The sequence below is a fragment of the Leucopleurus acutus genome, assembly GCF_964270905.1.
Source record: "Leucopleurus acutus genome assembly, chromosome: 9".
Classification (NCBI taxonomy): domain Eukaryota; kingdom Metazoa; phylum Chordata; class Mammalia; order Artiodactyla; family Delphinidae; genus Leucopleurus; species Leucopleurus acutus.
In genome coordinates this window covers 52247284-52263249 of record NC_139144.1, presented here as the reverse complement: position 1 = coordinate 52263249, position 15966 = coordinate 52247284, and the positions used below count along the sequence as shown (strand labels likewise).

At 38.0% G+C, this 15966-nt stretch overlaps 1 protein-coding gene across 2 annotated transcripts in view; it reads left to right on the top strand.

The window, feature by feature from the left end:
- VPS50 (VPS50 subunit of EARP/GARPII complex) overlaps positions 1–15966 on the top strand; it is a 140107-nt gene that overhangs the window by 88337 nt on the left and 35804 nt on the right. For both annotated transcript variants that reach the window (XR_014326464.1, XM_082846773.1), the window contains exons 17-19: positions 7739–7829; positions 10553–10729; positions 13539–13657. Coding sequence is in view for 1 of the 2 variants with exons in the window: in XM_082846773.1 (XP_082702899.1) it covers positions 7739–7829; positions 10553–10729; positions 13539–13657 (387 nt within the window). In the remaining variant the exon portion in view is untranslated. The remainder of the gene's footprint in view (positions 1–7738; positions 7830–10552; positions 10730–13538; positions 13658–15966) is intronic.

The following is a 15966-nucleotide window of genomic DNA, read 5'->3' as shown; positions in this document are numbered from 1 at the left end:
TTGGATAGTGACCTGTGCTCGCACACAGGTTTCTTGGCGGCGGCAGCAGCAGCCTTAGCGTCTCCTGCCCGTCTCTGGGGTCCACACTTTTAGCCGCGGCTCGCACCTGTCTCTGGAGCTCCTTTAAGCAGTGCTCTTAATCCCCTGCCCTCGCGCACCAGGAAACAAAGAGGGAAGAAAAAGTCTCTTGCCTCTTCGGCAGCTCCAGACCTTTTCCCGGACTCCCTTCCGGCTAGCCGTGGCGCACTAGCCCCTTGAGGCTGTGTTCACGGTGCCAACCCCAGTCCTCTCCCTGAGCTCTGACCAAAGCCTGAGCCCGAGCTCGCAGCCCCGCCCACCCTGGCGGGTGAGCAGACAAGCCTCTCGGATTGGTGAGTGCCGGTCGGCACCGAGCCTCTGTGCGGGAATCTACCCGCTTTGCCCTCCGCACCCCTGTTGCTGCGCTCTCCTCAGCGGCCCCAAAGTTCCCCCCCCCGCGCCGCCACTTGCAGTCTCCGCCCACGAAGGTGCTTCCTAGTGTGTGGAAACCTTTCCTCCTTAACAGCTCCCTCCCACTGGTGCAGGTCCCGTCCCTATTCTTTTGTCTCTGTTTATTCTTTTTTCTTTTGCCCTACCCAGGTACGTGGGAGGTGTCTTGACTTTTGGGAGGTGTGAGATCTTCTGCCAACGTTCAGTAGGTGTTCTGTAGGAGTTGTTCCACGTGTAGATGTATTTCTGATGTATCTGTGGGGAGGAAGGTGATCTCCGCGTCTTACTCTTCCGCCATCTTCTCCTCCTCAATGGTGTATGATCCTTTTAATGTGCTGTTGGATTCTGTTTGCTAGTATTTTGTTGAGGATTTTTGCATCTATGTTCATCAGTGATATTGGCCTGTAGTTTTCTTTTTGTGTGACATCTTTTTCTGGTTTTCATATCAGAGTGATGGTGGCCTAGTAGAATGAGTTTGGGAGTGTTCCTCCCTCTGCTCTATTTTGGAAGAGTTTGAGAAGGATAGGTGTTAGCTCTTTTCTAAATGCTTGATAGAATTTGCCTGTGAAGCCATCTGGTACTGGGCTTTTGTTTGTTGGAAGATTTTTAATCACAGTCTCAATTTCAGTGCTTGTGATTGGTCTGTTTATATTTTGTATTTCTTCCTGGTTCAGGTTCAGAAGGTTGTGCTTTTCTAAGAATTTGTCCATTTCTTCTAGGTTGTCCATTTTATTGGCATATAGATGCTTGTAGTAATCTCTCATGATTTTTATTTCTGCAGTGTCAGGTGTTACTTCTCCTTTTTCTTTTCTAATTCGGTTGATTTGAGTCTTCTCCCTTTTTTTCTTGGTGAGTCTGGCTTATGGTTTTTCAGTTTTGTTTACCTTCTCAAAGAACCAGCTTTTAGTTTTATTGATCCTTGCTATTGTTTCCTTCATTTCTTTTTCGTTTATTTCTGATTTGATCTTTATGATTTCTTTCCTTCTGCTAACTTGGGGGTTTTTCCTTGTTCTTTCTCTAATTTCTTTAGTTGTAAGGTTAGGTTGTTTATTTGACATTTTTCTTGTTTCTTGAGGTAGACTTGTATTGCTATAAACTTCCCTCTTAGAACTGCTTTTGCCGCATCCCATAGGTTTTGCATTGTCTTGTTTTCATTGTCATTTGTTTTGAGGTATTTTTGATTTCCTCTTTGATTTCTTCAGTGATCTCTTTGTTTATTTAGTAGCATGTTTTTTAGCCTCCGTGTGTTTGTATTTTTTACAGATTTTTTCCTGTAATTGATATCAAGTGTCATAGCGTAGTGGTCAGAAAAGATACTTGATATTATTTCAGTTTTCTTAAATTTACCAAGGCTTGATTTGTGACCCAAGATATGGTCTATCCTGGAGAATGTTCCATGAGCACTTGAGGAGAAAGTGTATTCTGTTGTTTTTGGATGGAATGTCCTATAAATGTCAGTTAAGTCCATCTTGTTTAATGTGTCACTTAAAGCTTGTGTTTCCTTATTTATTTTCATTTTGGATGATCTGTGCATTGGTGAAAGTGGGGTGTTAAAGTCCCCTACTCTGATTAGGTTACTGTCGATTTCCCCTTTTATGGCTGTTAGCATTTGCCTTATGTACTGAGGTGCTCCTATGTTGGGTGCATAAATATTTACAGTTATATCTTCTTCTTGGATTGATCTCTTGATCATTATGTAGTGTCCTTCTTTGTCTCTTGTAATAGTCTTTGTTTTAAAGTCTATTTTGTCTGATATAAGAATTGCTACTCCAGCTTTCTTTTGATTTCCGTTTGCAAGGAATATCTTTTTCCATCCCCTCACTTGAAGTCAGTATGTGTCCCTAGGTCTGAAGTGGGTTTCTTGTAGACGGTATATATACGGGTCTTGTTTTTGTATCCATTTAACCAGTCTTTATCTTTTGCTTGGAGGATTTTATTTATTTATTTATTTTCATAAATTTAGTTATTTTATTTATATATTTTTGGCTGCATTGGGTTTTCGTTGTGGTGCACGGGCTTCTCATTGTTGTGGTTTCTCTTTTTGTGGAGCATGGGCTCTAGGCATGCGGGCTTCAGTTGTTGTGGCACGCGAACTCAGTAGTTGTGGCTCACGAGCTCTAGAGCACAGGCTCAGTAGTTGTGGCACATGGGCTTATTTGCTTCGCGGCATGTGGGATCTTTCCAGACGAGGGCTTGAACCTGTGTCCCGTGCATTGGCAGGCAGATTCCTAACCACTGCGCCACCAGGGAAGCCCTGGAGTATGTAATGAATTTACATTTAAGGTAATTATTGATATATATGTTCCTATTACCATTTTTTTAATTGTTTTGTTTCTGTAGGTCTTTTCCTTCTCTTGTGTTTCCTACCTAGAGAAGTTCCTTTAGCATTTGTTGTGAAGCTGGTTTGGTGGTGCTGAATTCTCTTAACTTTTGCTTGTCTGTAAAGGTTTTAATTTCTCCATCAAATTTGAATGAGATCCTTGCTGTGTAATCTTGTTTGTAGGTTTTTCCGTTTCATCACTTTAAATGTGTCCTGCCACTCCCTTCTGGCTTGCAGAGTTTCTGCTGAAAGATCAGCTGTTAACCTTGTATATTATTTGTTGCTTTTCGCTTACTGCTTTTAATATTTTTTCTTTGTTTAATTTTTGATAGTTTGAGTTAATGTGTCTCAGTGTGTTTCTCTTTGTGTGTATCCTCTATGGGACTCTGTGCTTCCTGGACTTGACTGACTGTTTCCTTTCCCATGATATGGAAGTTTTCAACTATAATCTCTTTAAATATTTTCTCTGACCTCCTGCCCCCTTTTTTTTTTTTTTGTAGTATGTGGGCCTCTCACTGTTGTGGCCTCTCCTGTTGCGGAGCACAGGCTCTGGACATGCAGGCTCAGTGGCCATGGCTCACGGGCCTAGCCGCTCCGCGGCATGTGGGATCTTCCCGGACCGGGGCACGAACCCATGTCCCCTGCATCGGCAGGTGGACTCTCAACCACTGCGCCACCAGGGAACCCCTCAGACCCTTTCTTTTTGTCTTCTTCTTCTGGGCCCCCTATAATTCGAATATTGGTGCGTTTAACATTGTCCCAGAGGTCTCTGAGACTGTCTTCAATTCTTTTCATTCTGTTTTCTTTATTCTGTTCCCTGTTTGTTATTTCCACTATTTTATATTCCAGCTCACTTATCTGTTCATCTCCCTCAGTTATTCTGCTATTGATTCCTTCTAGAGTATTTTTAAGTTAAGTTATTGTGTTGTTCATTACTGTTTGTTTGCTTAGTTCTTCTAGATCCTTGTTAAATGTTTCTTGTATTTTCTCAATTCTGTTTCCGAGACTTTGGATTATCTTTAACATTACTCTGAATTCTTTTTCAGGGAGGTTGCCTATTTCATTTTCATTTATTTGGTCTTGTAGGTTTTTACCTTGCTCCTTTGTCTGTAACGTATTTTTTTGTCATTTCTTTTTTTTTTTTTAATGGGTGGGGCTGTATTCCTGTCTTACTGATTGTTTGGCCTGAGACATCCAGCACTGGAGTTTGCAGGCAGTTGGATAGAGCTGGGTCTTTGTGCTGAGATTAGGACCTCCAGGAGGCCTCCCTCTGATTAATGTTCCCTGGGGTCTGAGGTTCTCTGTTAGTCCAGTGGTTTGGACTCAGAGCTCCCACCATAGGAGCTTGGGCTGACCTCCGGCCTGGGAGCCAAGATCCTGCAAGCCACATGGTGCGGCAAAAAAAAGAAAAAAAAAAAAAAAAAGGAGCAGTACAATATCAAAGAATAAAAAACAAAATAAAATTAGAAAAATAAAAAATATATTATGAAAAGTAAAAATATAATTGAAACAACTGTAGTAATGTAAAATAAAACGACAACAGAAAATAGAAAAAAAGGAGGGGAGGCCGTGCAGGGGGAACAAGCCAAATGGAGAGAGCAATAACAAAGTATAAAAATAAAGTAAAATTAGAAAAAGAAAAGATTTATTAGGAATAATAAAAATATAAATGAATTAAGAACAATGAATCAACAAGGTAAAACAGGACCCCAATCTAAAAGAGGAAAAAAAAAAAAAAGCCTTGGCTGTGGGAGTGGAACTCAGGCAGGGGTGGGGTTTACAGTGGGGTGAGACCTAGGCAGGTGGGGGGTTGATGTTTGAGTGTAGGGCAGGGCCTCTGCTTAGGACCTGCAGGGAAGGGGAGAGGCAGCATGTGGAAAGGAGGGCCTCTGCAGTGTGGAGTTCTGAGTTTGGAGGTAAGGCCCTGGGTGAGGGTGTGTGGGTGGGGTTTAGGCCCAGCACATTGGAGGGGGTCTCAGAGTATAGAGGTAGGGCCCTGGGTGTGGGTGTAGGGGCGGGGCTTGGGCTCTGCATGGCAGGAGGGAGACTCCAAGGGCACAGGATTAGACCCGGGAGCCCAACAGGCTTCCCAGTGCCTAAGTGGACAGGGAAAGCTCTGGTCCCGTTCCCTTCCATTCCTCCATGCCCCCACTCCCCATCTCCCCCAGAGTCTCCCCAGTCCCCGCTGGACCCCTAACCATGGGTGTGTCCCGCCTGGTGTAGGAACTCCTCCCCTCGCCTCAGGAGTGCCAGTCCTAGAGGTCTGGCCTTTACTTTTGCTCCCCATTCCCTCCCTCCCACTCCCTCAGGACCCATGTGGCTGGAGGGGGCCTTGGTGGGCAGAGGATCAGGCCCAGGATCTCAGCAGGCTCCTGGGGGCCCAAGTGGGCAGGGGAGACCTGGCCACGCTCCCTTTTGCTCCTTTGTCTTCCTGGTGGTCCCCCAATTTCCCCCTTCGGGTGTGAGATCCCTTCCTCTCCTCCAGCTGCTCTTCAGGGGTGCCAGTCCCGTCCCACCTCTGCTTCCCCTCCCCCTCCCCCCCCCATGCCCCATGTCCTACCCTGTCGCTGTGGGTTCCTCCCATCCCCTTAGGTGTCTGTGGTCCCTCACCGGTGCCTGGTAGATGCCCTAGTTGTGCGGACACATGAATCCGTGTCCTCCTAGTCTGCCATCTTGACTCTGCCCCCTTGTGTATAAGTTTTTGCATAGACATATATTATCAGTTCTTTGGGTATGTACCTGGGAGTGTTTGGTAGTCTGACAGGTCATTTCCCCGTTCCCCTCCTCCCCACTCCCCACCCCCACAAAAAAGTCAGGTCCTAATAGCTGGAAACTGTAAATGTTACTTTATTTGGAAAAAGTGTTTTGTAGATGTGACTAAATTAATGGTCTTGTGATGAGGAGGTTATCTTGGATTATCTGGATGGGCCCTAAATGCAATCACAGTTAAAGGGAGACAGAAGGGGACTTGATATAGACACAGAGGAAAAGACATACACATATGCAGGAGAAAGTTATGTGAAGACAGGCAGAGATTGGAGTGCTGTGGCCACTAGCCAAGGAATGGCAGCAACCACCGTAAATTGGAAGAGGCAAGGAACAGATTCTCTTCTAGAGTTTCTGGAGAGAGTGTATCCCTGCTGACAGCTTGATTTCAACCTTGTGATTTCAGACTTCTGGGCTCCAGAATTGTGAGATTATAATTTTTGTTGTTACAAGTCACCCAGTTTTTGTTAATTTGTTATAGCTGCCACAGGAAACCAATACAGAGTGAAATTGGTGGGTAATACGGTAATTCTATGTTTAATATTTTGAGGAACTACCAAAGTTTCCCAAAGGGGCTGCACCATTTTATGTTTCCACCAGCACTATATAAGAGTTCTAATTTCTCCAAATCCTTGCTCGTACCTGTTACTGTCTCTTTGATTATAGCTATCCTGGTGGTTGTGAAGTGGTACCTCATTATGGTTTGGATTTGTATTTCCCTGATGAGTGATGATGTTCAGCATCTTTTTATGTGCTTACTGATCATTTACATATCTTCTTTGCAAAAATGTCTGTTCAGAGCCTTTGCCCATTTAAAAATTGGGTTGTTTATCTTTTTATTGTAGAATTCTAAGAGTTGTAAACTTTATAGTTTTAGTTCTTACATTAGATCTGTGATTCATTTTAGTTAATTTTTGTACATGGTGGTAGGTATGGAGACAATCACTTTTGCCAAATTCTCAGTCATTACCTACATCTTCAAATATTGCTTTTGCTCTTTCTCTCTCTGTCTCTCCTCTCCATACAGTTGCATGCATACTAGATGTTTTGAATGTGTCTCACATATCTCTTACGATCTTTTCTCTTTCTTCCATTTTTCTTTTTCCATTTGTGCTTCAGTTTGGATATTTTCTGTTGCACTGTCTTCGAGTTCATTATTCCTGTCTTCTGCTGTTTGACTTAATCAGTTTTTAATTTGAGGCATTGTATTTTTTTGGTTATAGAACATTTGTTTGATTCTTTTTTGTTTTTATTATTACAATGCTTTAAAATTTTCATTTCTGTCCATTTTGTGCATCTTTTTCTCTATTTTATTTAACTTATTTATAGTAGTTATCTTAAAGTCCTTGTCTGTTAACTCTAATATTTGGAGCAATTTCTGCTTTTCACAGATTTTACTGTTTATTCCCTCTTTACTTTAGAACCTGTGGATTTGAAAAAATCTAGATTTTGTTTTTAGCTTGATTTTGGAAACAACAATGAGGCTTGTTGCAGGAAGAAGGAAGAATAGGGCAGACCCTGGCCCTTTGTTTTCTGGGTTAACAGGAAGGAAGTATTTGTTTTTCTGGAATTGCTCCTATAATGTACTGATTACTCAGGAGAGACAGTAAGAGTAATAGCATTAAAGAAAGAAGAAATCAGTATGACATGTGACTACTTGCTAATTTAAGTGCTATACTTGCTAATTTAATTGGTAAATGCTGTGTGGAGATAGATAGGCCCTGAGCTAAAATATATTTAGATAGTGATAATCAACTTGATCTTTTGGCTTAGTAAGAATGATTAAGATCTATGCTTTTTAGCATAAAACATGTATTAGCATTTGTGGTTTTATAAACCCTATAAATTATTTCTTGGTTTTTTTGGCACTAATAGCTAAGGATGTCTTAAGTACATGAGTTGGTGAGTAGCTTTTAGTTTAGTCCCTTAAGAAAAATATCATTTCCTATGCATTCATTATTTTTGCAATATAGTAAAAATATTCTGAGTTTAGTAAATATTTGTGGGTTTTCTCTTACAGATGATAAGATATTAACAAGTATGTAAAAGTGTTTACTGTGTTGGTCTGAATGGGTTTTCAAAGTTGATTATGATCATGATGATAACTCTATAATAGTTTTTGTTATATTCTTGTGTGCAGTGTACTTTTCTTATTTTTTGGAGTATTCATTTTCTTTTTCTAAGAACACGGCTTGATGAACTGAGAATGTTTCTAGAAAATGAGACCTGGGAACTTTGTCCTGTTAAGTCAAATTTCAGCATCTTGCAGCTTCACGTAAGTTTAAGAGCAAATAAATCAGTCTTTTATGTAGTCATCTTTAAAAGCAAACCATATATATGGAAACATTTATAAAATAATTAAGAAATAGTGCCTTTCCTTTTTTCCTTAAAAGTGATTAATAATAAGCCTCTTTTACAAGGTGATACTTTAATGGATGTCAAAATCTGTCTCTTTTTACAAATTCATTTTATACACTTGAGTAAAACTCCTTTGCCTGAAAAGAGTCACAATTAAAATAATTTGTTTTCTTTAGATTTCAGAAGAGGGTCTACTGCTTCATTTAAATTTTGCAGAAAAATCAGTTATATTCTGATGGTCTTTAATGAAAATGCTTATATTTGCAGAATATTTGTCATTTCTTAAAGGGTCTAATAGGTTCTGAATTTATGCTGCAACTCATAAATTTGTCTGTAATGAGAAAATGCCTCAGAGATAAAAGAGGCACTTATAAAAAAAAACATAACTAAGTTTTGTTAGTTAATTGATTCCTTGAATCCTATAATGTAATATGTGAAAATATCCTTATTTTTTTTTCTCTTGGTTGAAACATATTATAGATAAATATTTCTTGTGTGGTAGACCATGTCCTATCTGACAAATATCAAATATCAGAATACAGTATATAAATTTAGATCCCTGTTTAGAAAGTCGAGTGTGTAGTTTTTGCCTTTAGAAGAAATGGCTTTCTAGAAAGAATTTTCTTATTCCTGGATAAATGTAAAGAATACATGATTAAAAGTTTTTTTAAAGGGACAGTGTTTATGCTCATATTGTATAATAGCTTACTTCTCATCCAGGTTTATCATATTGCTTTCCTAATGTGGAAATATTAAATACACTGAAACATGTTGATTAATAAATGCTTTAAAGACAATCAAGTTAACATTAATTTTAACATTATTTAGAGTTATTAAATTAAGATGATTCCTTAACATTATTTAGAATTCCAGCATTGATTTTAGAATCTCTATTTAAATACTTTTATTTGAATTTGTAGTTAACCATCAATTTGTGTGTGTGTGTGGGGTACATGTGTATATAAACTTGCTGTAATTAGAAAACAACTTTTTTACAAGGTACGTTGAAACATTTCCATCCAAGTGAGCATTATATCCTTTAAAGTGGTTACCTTGAAGTTTCAGTTATTTAAGATGAGTAAGTTCTAGAGATCTATGATACAACATTTTGCCTTTAGTTAACAATACTATACTGTGCACTTAAAGTTTTTTTAATGGTAGATCTCATGTTGTAACCACAATGGGGGAAAAAAGTAATTACATTGAAAGCTATTTACAGCTGAGATAGTGTTCATTTGACACATGTATTCCTGTAGATTTTGTTTTAAAAATTTTTTGTCCTATTAATTTATAGTCACCCCTTGTTTAGAATTTTTAAAATAATGGCCTGATTTTTTTTTTTTTTTTGGCGATACATGGGCCTCTCACTCTTGTGGCCTCTACCGTCGCGGAGCACAGGCTCCGGACGCGCAGGCTCAGCGGCCATGGCTCACGGGCCCAGCCGCTCCACGGCATGTGGGATCTTCCCGGACCGGGGCACAAACCCGTGTCCCCTGCATCAGCAGGCGGACTCTCAACCACTGCGCCACCAGGGAAGCCCGTAATGGCCTGATTTTTAAGCATTATTGTGGATCTGATTTAATGTGTAGCTGCAATTTAAAAAGCAACTAAACACATCATTTGAAACTTAGTAAACCAATGTAATTTTAAAGAGGATTATCTCTGAATATGAAAAATTTTAAATTGGGGAATAATATTAAAATGATTAAAAAGTATAAGAAAAATGTGTACTAAATTTTTGTTAAAAATCATTAAATCAAGAGTTTTGTAATTCAAAAGAACTTTAGCCATTATTCCATCTCTTCTTCTAATTAGCTGTATAAACTTGAACTTGGACCTGAATCCCTCTGGACTGCCTCAGTTTCCTCATCTGAGAAGTGTGTGATTTGGACTGGGTGCTATAACTCTCTAGTTTTGGTATTTGTGATTCTTTGATCTAGATCGACCCTTTCATTTTACAGATGAGGAAATGGAGGCATAGGGAATCAGGGGACATTCCCAATATTATGTAGGAAGTTAATGGAATATAATGGATTAAAGTCGAGCTAGGACTAGAAGATGTATCATCTGACCTCAGCATGTATTTTTGTTGTCAGCTTCTTGGTATATGAAGAAAAATAAATGAAAGTTTATAGACATCAATATAACAAAGAAAGGTATATCTTTTATGCTTGGATTTCAATGTATTCACATAGAGTATCTCAAATGGTGCAAACTATTTGACTTAACAACAATTAGTTTTTATGAATGACTTTATTAAAACTGTACTCTACTAGGACTTTTGCTGTTGTGTAAAAATTTTTAGAATTATCATTCAAATTGAAGTTATTTAAAAAAATTTTCTGTGGAGTTCCATAAAGTAAGCCAAAAGCAGCTTGATGCAGATAACACTGTTTTAAGTGACATCAGCGACTGAGTTGTCTTTAGGAAAACCTTTGAACATGTATGTCCAAGTTTGTGCTTTCAGATAACTTGCAAGATTTAAAAATGAATAACCTAAAAAAAAAAGAATAACCTAAAGAATAGGATTGTTTTCTATACTAACTACATCTGCATTGATGGAATATGTTTATGTACTTGAATTTTATTGTTGTGGCTAAAAGGGATCTGGCTCCTTTTTTTTTTTTTTTAAACATCTAGGAATTTAAATTCATGGAACAGTCACGTTCCCCATCAGTTTCACCCAATAAGCAGCCATCCTCAACTTCCTCAAAAATGGTAACCTTGTTTGAGCAGTACTGTAGTGGTGGGAATCCATTTGAAATTCAGGCTGACCACAAAGATGAAGAAACAGAAGACGTCCTGGCTTCTAATGGGGTATGTGGTGCTTTTAAAACATACTGTGGAACGTTAGTGGGATTTTCTTATTGAGCGTGTTGTACCCAATGAGCAAGGTAATTGACTAGATTTATTCATACATTTACCACCCACCTTCCTACCTATATACTTAGACACCTGTAATACTACTTGTACAGGTAATGAATGGCTTTCCAGTATGCTTTGTTGACATTGTCCTTTTGAATGATAAGTTTTGCCTTTATGTTTATTTTATGTTGTTATTAGATTACTTTATGTTCCTACCAGGTTACTAATTGAGTAGGAGCATAGTTTATTCACTGCATAATTACATGATTTATTGGATAGACAGATGTATGAAGGAATAGATCATCTGCACTTTTTTCTCAACGCCACTTGTTGGGTAACTAAGGAAGTCATTTTGTTCCATGTCCCCTTAAACTGAAACAGGGTAATGTCTTGTTTAATTACCTGGCAGGGATATTTTGAGGATTTAGGAATACAATGTTTTAACAGCACTCTGAGCAGCTCAAAAAACAGTATAAACTAGAAGTAGTGTGAGTTAATGGAAAGGTTTGCAGGCAGATGAATGAATATGACCTTTATTATTGATTAGCTGTGTGGATCTTGGCAAGTTATTGTGATTTTGTGACCCTCAGTTTTCCCATATTTACAATGAGGAAATACTTACTTCACAGTTACCTGTAGGGCGTTTTTACAGTATTTAATTTCCAGAGGGACTAGGTATAATTTTTATTTTAGATTTGATGAAGTTGAAGTGAAAACTGTTTGGGTTTGACAAAAATCTGTTGAATTTGTCTCCATATTTTTGGTTTGTTTTTGTTATTAAGTGAAGATATAATTTTAAAAATATTGTCATGAAAATATACCACTGTCATGTTTTATCATGAAGTAGAAGTTATTCCATAGAGAACCATATTTAAAATTATAATTTAGTGATTCTTTGTGACATTTTGCCTCTATAAAGTAGACTAAACTGAAAAGAATTAAGTCATTCCAATATTTTTGAAATAATATATCCCTCTGCACTGGTGATTTGTTAATTTAAATCTCGCATAGCATTTGATTCTCATTATTTCTGGCAGTTGTGTTCAATAAAGTAAGCACGAACTCTGAATTAACAAATACAGAACCGTTGTTCTTAAGCAAAATATGGGATTAAGTATCTGCAAGCCTCTGGTCACAACATTTTCACCAACTGGTCCATACACAACCTTGTTTTATGTGTGTTTTTCCTTAAAGACACCTAATTTAATATAGTGCTGATTCGTTAACTTTGAACACATGACCAACAGCACTGTAACTCATGCCTGAGTGAAGCTTATCTAACATACGTATTTTTACCTTAAGGCATATTACAGTCTTCTCGCACTTGGGAACACTAGACAGCACTTTAGTACTATGATTGGGGGGCATTCTGAACAGTGAAATCACCAGCAAAATGTACAAAAATTTTAAGAATGTGACACTAAATAGACTTTGAAAAGGGCACTTGCTTACAGCAGGAGAGCTGAAATAAGAAGGTAGACTGTCGCCTTGCTTGCTCTTAGCTGGGAACATGTATGTAGGGTGACTCAAAAGTGTTTGCCACTCCACATGGCACATATCCGTGAATGACCAAGGAGTGTCATGAAGTATTGATGTTGGGATTACAAATTGTATCGAGTAGGGAAATTTGCAAATAAAGAATCCTTGGAAATGAGGATCTGTTGTACTGTGGAACTGACCCTAGTTTGTGTAGAACACCTTTCTGAATGCCACCAGGATCACATTGTGTACAAGTGAGGGAGAATGTCTCTAATGTTTGTTTGTAGTTATTAATGTGTGATCTAATCTTCACAGGTACAGCATAAGTCCTGAGGGTCAGGGTCCACATCTTAAAACAGCCTGTCGTAATGCTTTAGACTCTTAAAAAATAGTTGTTGAATTAGGGGACTGACTTCTTCCCTTATTGTCATTATACTGGTCTCCTCAACTGGCATATGGGGACAAAACTTCCTCATAGAATTGTTTTGAAGATTCAGTGAGACAATTTATGGAAGCACTTAGCCCAGTACTTGGTTGAAACTCAATAAATGTTAGCCATTATTTAATCATATTAGTTTATAATACTAATCAGCAATGATGATGGTGGTACTGCCACTGCTTCCTTTGTTGTGCATGGACTCCACTGTCTTCTCCCTTGCCGGCACTGGGCCATGGTGCCAAAGAGATGATGAAAAGGCACTGTTCCTCTCAAGAGCAAGCCCACCATTTTTGTCCTTGCTCTCAGTAGTCCATAGGTGCTAAGCCTAATTTTCTAAGTTGCCCTTGGAATTAAATCTCATCATAATGAATTAGATAGAATATTAGCATGTGTGTTGTGTTTAATTAAGCTGACTTAATACTTCCAGCGTACCAGAATTGTATTCTCAAGCTTTTTATAATGAACTAGCAAAATGGAAATAAATAGGATGAAACCATTTGAAGGAAGAGTTTTTTTAATCAAATAAACACTCTTTTCCTGTTCTAAGGTCTAGCAGGGTATGTGTTTGTTTTCATTTGTTTATATGGAGATTCTTTTGGGCATTTATAAGCATTTGAAATATAATGTTTGTATTTTCTTTTGAGCTGGTTAAGGTAGGATGATAAAGAAGAAAATGGAAAGTTAATATGATTTCTTGATGGCAAAATTAAAGCTCAGTTATTAAGAACTTTCATCCGTAATGTACTTCTTATAAAATTGGATACTTTTTTACTGTGTTGAAAGACTCCAAGAAAGGTTGGTTCTTCGTGCCCATTGTTGAATAATATACTGTGTTCTTTTCAGTATGAATCTGATGAACAAGAAAAAAGTGCCTATCAGGAGTATGACAGTGACAGTGATGTTCCTGAGGAACTAAAACAAGATTATGTTGATGAGCAGACAGGCGATGCTCCTGTGAAAAGGTACTTATTCTTGGAATTTATGGTATTTCTCATTTTATGTTGCACGTTTAACATACAGGATTTACTTGAAAGGTTAAGGAAAAAAACTCATTAAACTTTTCTTTTGGTTATAGTGTCATGTGACAGAAGTTACTGTTTGTTTTTTTTTTTAAACATCTTTATTGGAGTATAATTGCTTTACAATGGTGTGTTAGTTTCTGCCTTATAACATAAGTGAATCAGCTATACATATATCCCCATATCTCCTCCCTCTTGCATTTATTTCCCTCCCACCCTCCCTATCCAACCCCTCTAGGTGGTCACAAAGCACCAAGCTGATCTCCCTGTGCTATGTGGCTGCTTCCCACTAGCTATCCGTTTTACATTTGGTAGTGTATATATGTCCATGCCACTCTCTCACTTCATCCCAGCTTACCCTTCCCCCTCCCCGTGTCCTCAAGTCTGTTCTCTACGTCTGCATCTTTATTCCTGTCTTGCCCCTAGGTTCTTCAGAACCTTTTTTTTTTTTTTTGGTTCCATATATATGTGTTAGCATACGGTATTTATTTTTCTCTTTCTGACTTCAATCTGTATGACAGTCTCTAGGTCCATCCACCTCACTACAGATACCTCAGTTTCATTTCTTTTTATGGCTGAGTAATAGTCCATTGTATATAATATGTGCCACATCTTCTTTATCCATTCATCTGTTGATGGACACTTAGGTTGCTTCCATGTCCTGGCTATTGTAAATAGAGCTGCAATGAACATTGTGGTACATGACTCTCAGCAATCCCACTACTGGGCACATACCCTGAGAAATTAATGTGTTTTAAAAATGATTCCTGGAAGGCTAAAAATGTAGTTTTTTTGATAATGGGCATAACCCAAGAGCTCTTAATCTAGAGATCAGTGGTTTTTGCAGAAAAACAAACTTTTGATTTATAGAATCAGTGCCGCCTTTGGAGGTGGTTTATGCTTCACATAGATCAATTTATGTTTCACATTGATTTCCTTTTTCTCAAGGAGGAAAATAGTCATTTGTTTTGTATGTGGCTTTGCTGCCTCAATCTAGTAAATACGGAAAAATCTTCCCAATGTCATTGATATTTTGAGCCTTCTATTAAGGTTCCTATTTTTGTACTTGAGTTTTATTTTATGATAAACTGTCTTCTTCAAACACTGTGATAACTGTATAAGAATTTTTGTCACCTTCTTTAAATTGGGCCTGATTCTGATTTGTGAGTGAGGTAGTTTCATGACTGAGTATCAGATATTGAGTGACCACAAATATACTTTATTTTTAATGATAGATTTAAGTATAGCCTTCCCTACCCTTTACCCCCAAAGTACCTAGTGAATACTTGATTTGACACCCTGATTGATGTAATCTCTCACTTCAAAAGTGAACAACTCATATAATTGGGGATATTTTAATTGGGGAAATTTGTTTCCATTGGTTTACACAAATATGTGGTATTTAATTATCTACATCTATGATCCATTATGAACTGAATAAAACTATTTTGTTGGACTTATTCATTAGATGTTTTGAGTATGTTTTTACTAAAAGAAAAGGTCTAATTAAGTTGAAATGAACAAATGTCTGCCACTATATGTGTATGTCCTGGCATTCTTTGTAGGGTTATGCAGCCTCTTAAACTGTCTTTAACCTACCCCTAAGAAATATACACAATGTAAACTACTGATTGCAGTTAACCAGTCGACTGTTATATCAATTCCAACTTCTAAGTGTCTCTTGAATTTATCAAAATTTCTTGTATTTCACTGCTACCATCCTAGTTCATGCAGAAATCTCTGGGCCAGATTATTGAATCAGCCTCCTTACCGTGGCTTCCCATTTCCAGTCTTAACCCTTTCTAATCTGTTCTTGGATACAAATTTAGATTTTTCTTTTATATACAAATTTGATCATGTTATTTTCCTGGTTAAAATGTTTAATGGCTCACCACTGCATTTAAGATATGGTTCATACTCGTTATAATCATAGGTTCAATTCCTTTCAGTGATCTGGCCTTTACTTACCTCCTTTCTTATCACATTTCCCTCTGCCCACTCATTCTCCAGGCTACCACTGTCAACTCCTTGCGCTTCTTTAAGCGTACTCTGTTCTCTTACTTCCGATCTTATTACATGTTGTCCCCTTTTTTCCTGTACTTACCATATAACTTCTACTTTTTCTTTGAATCTAGTGCTGCCCCCCAACTCCAGACTTTACCATTATACTTTATGCCTAATCCAGATTCTAAGGAAGGTATTTTTCATATTTGTAGGTCTGAAATCAGGATGCTTGGTACAGTTGATGTATA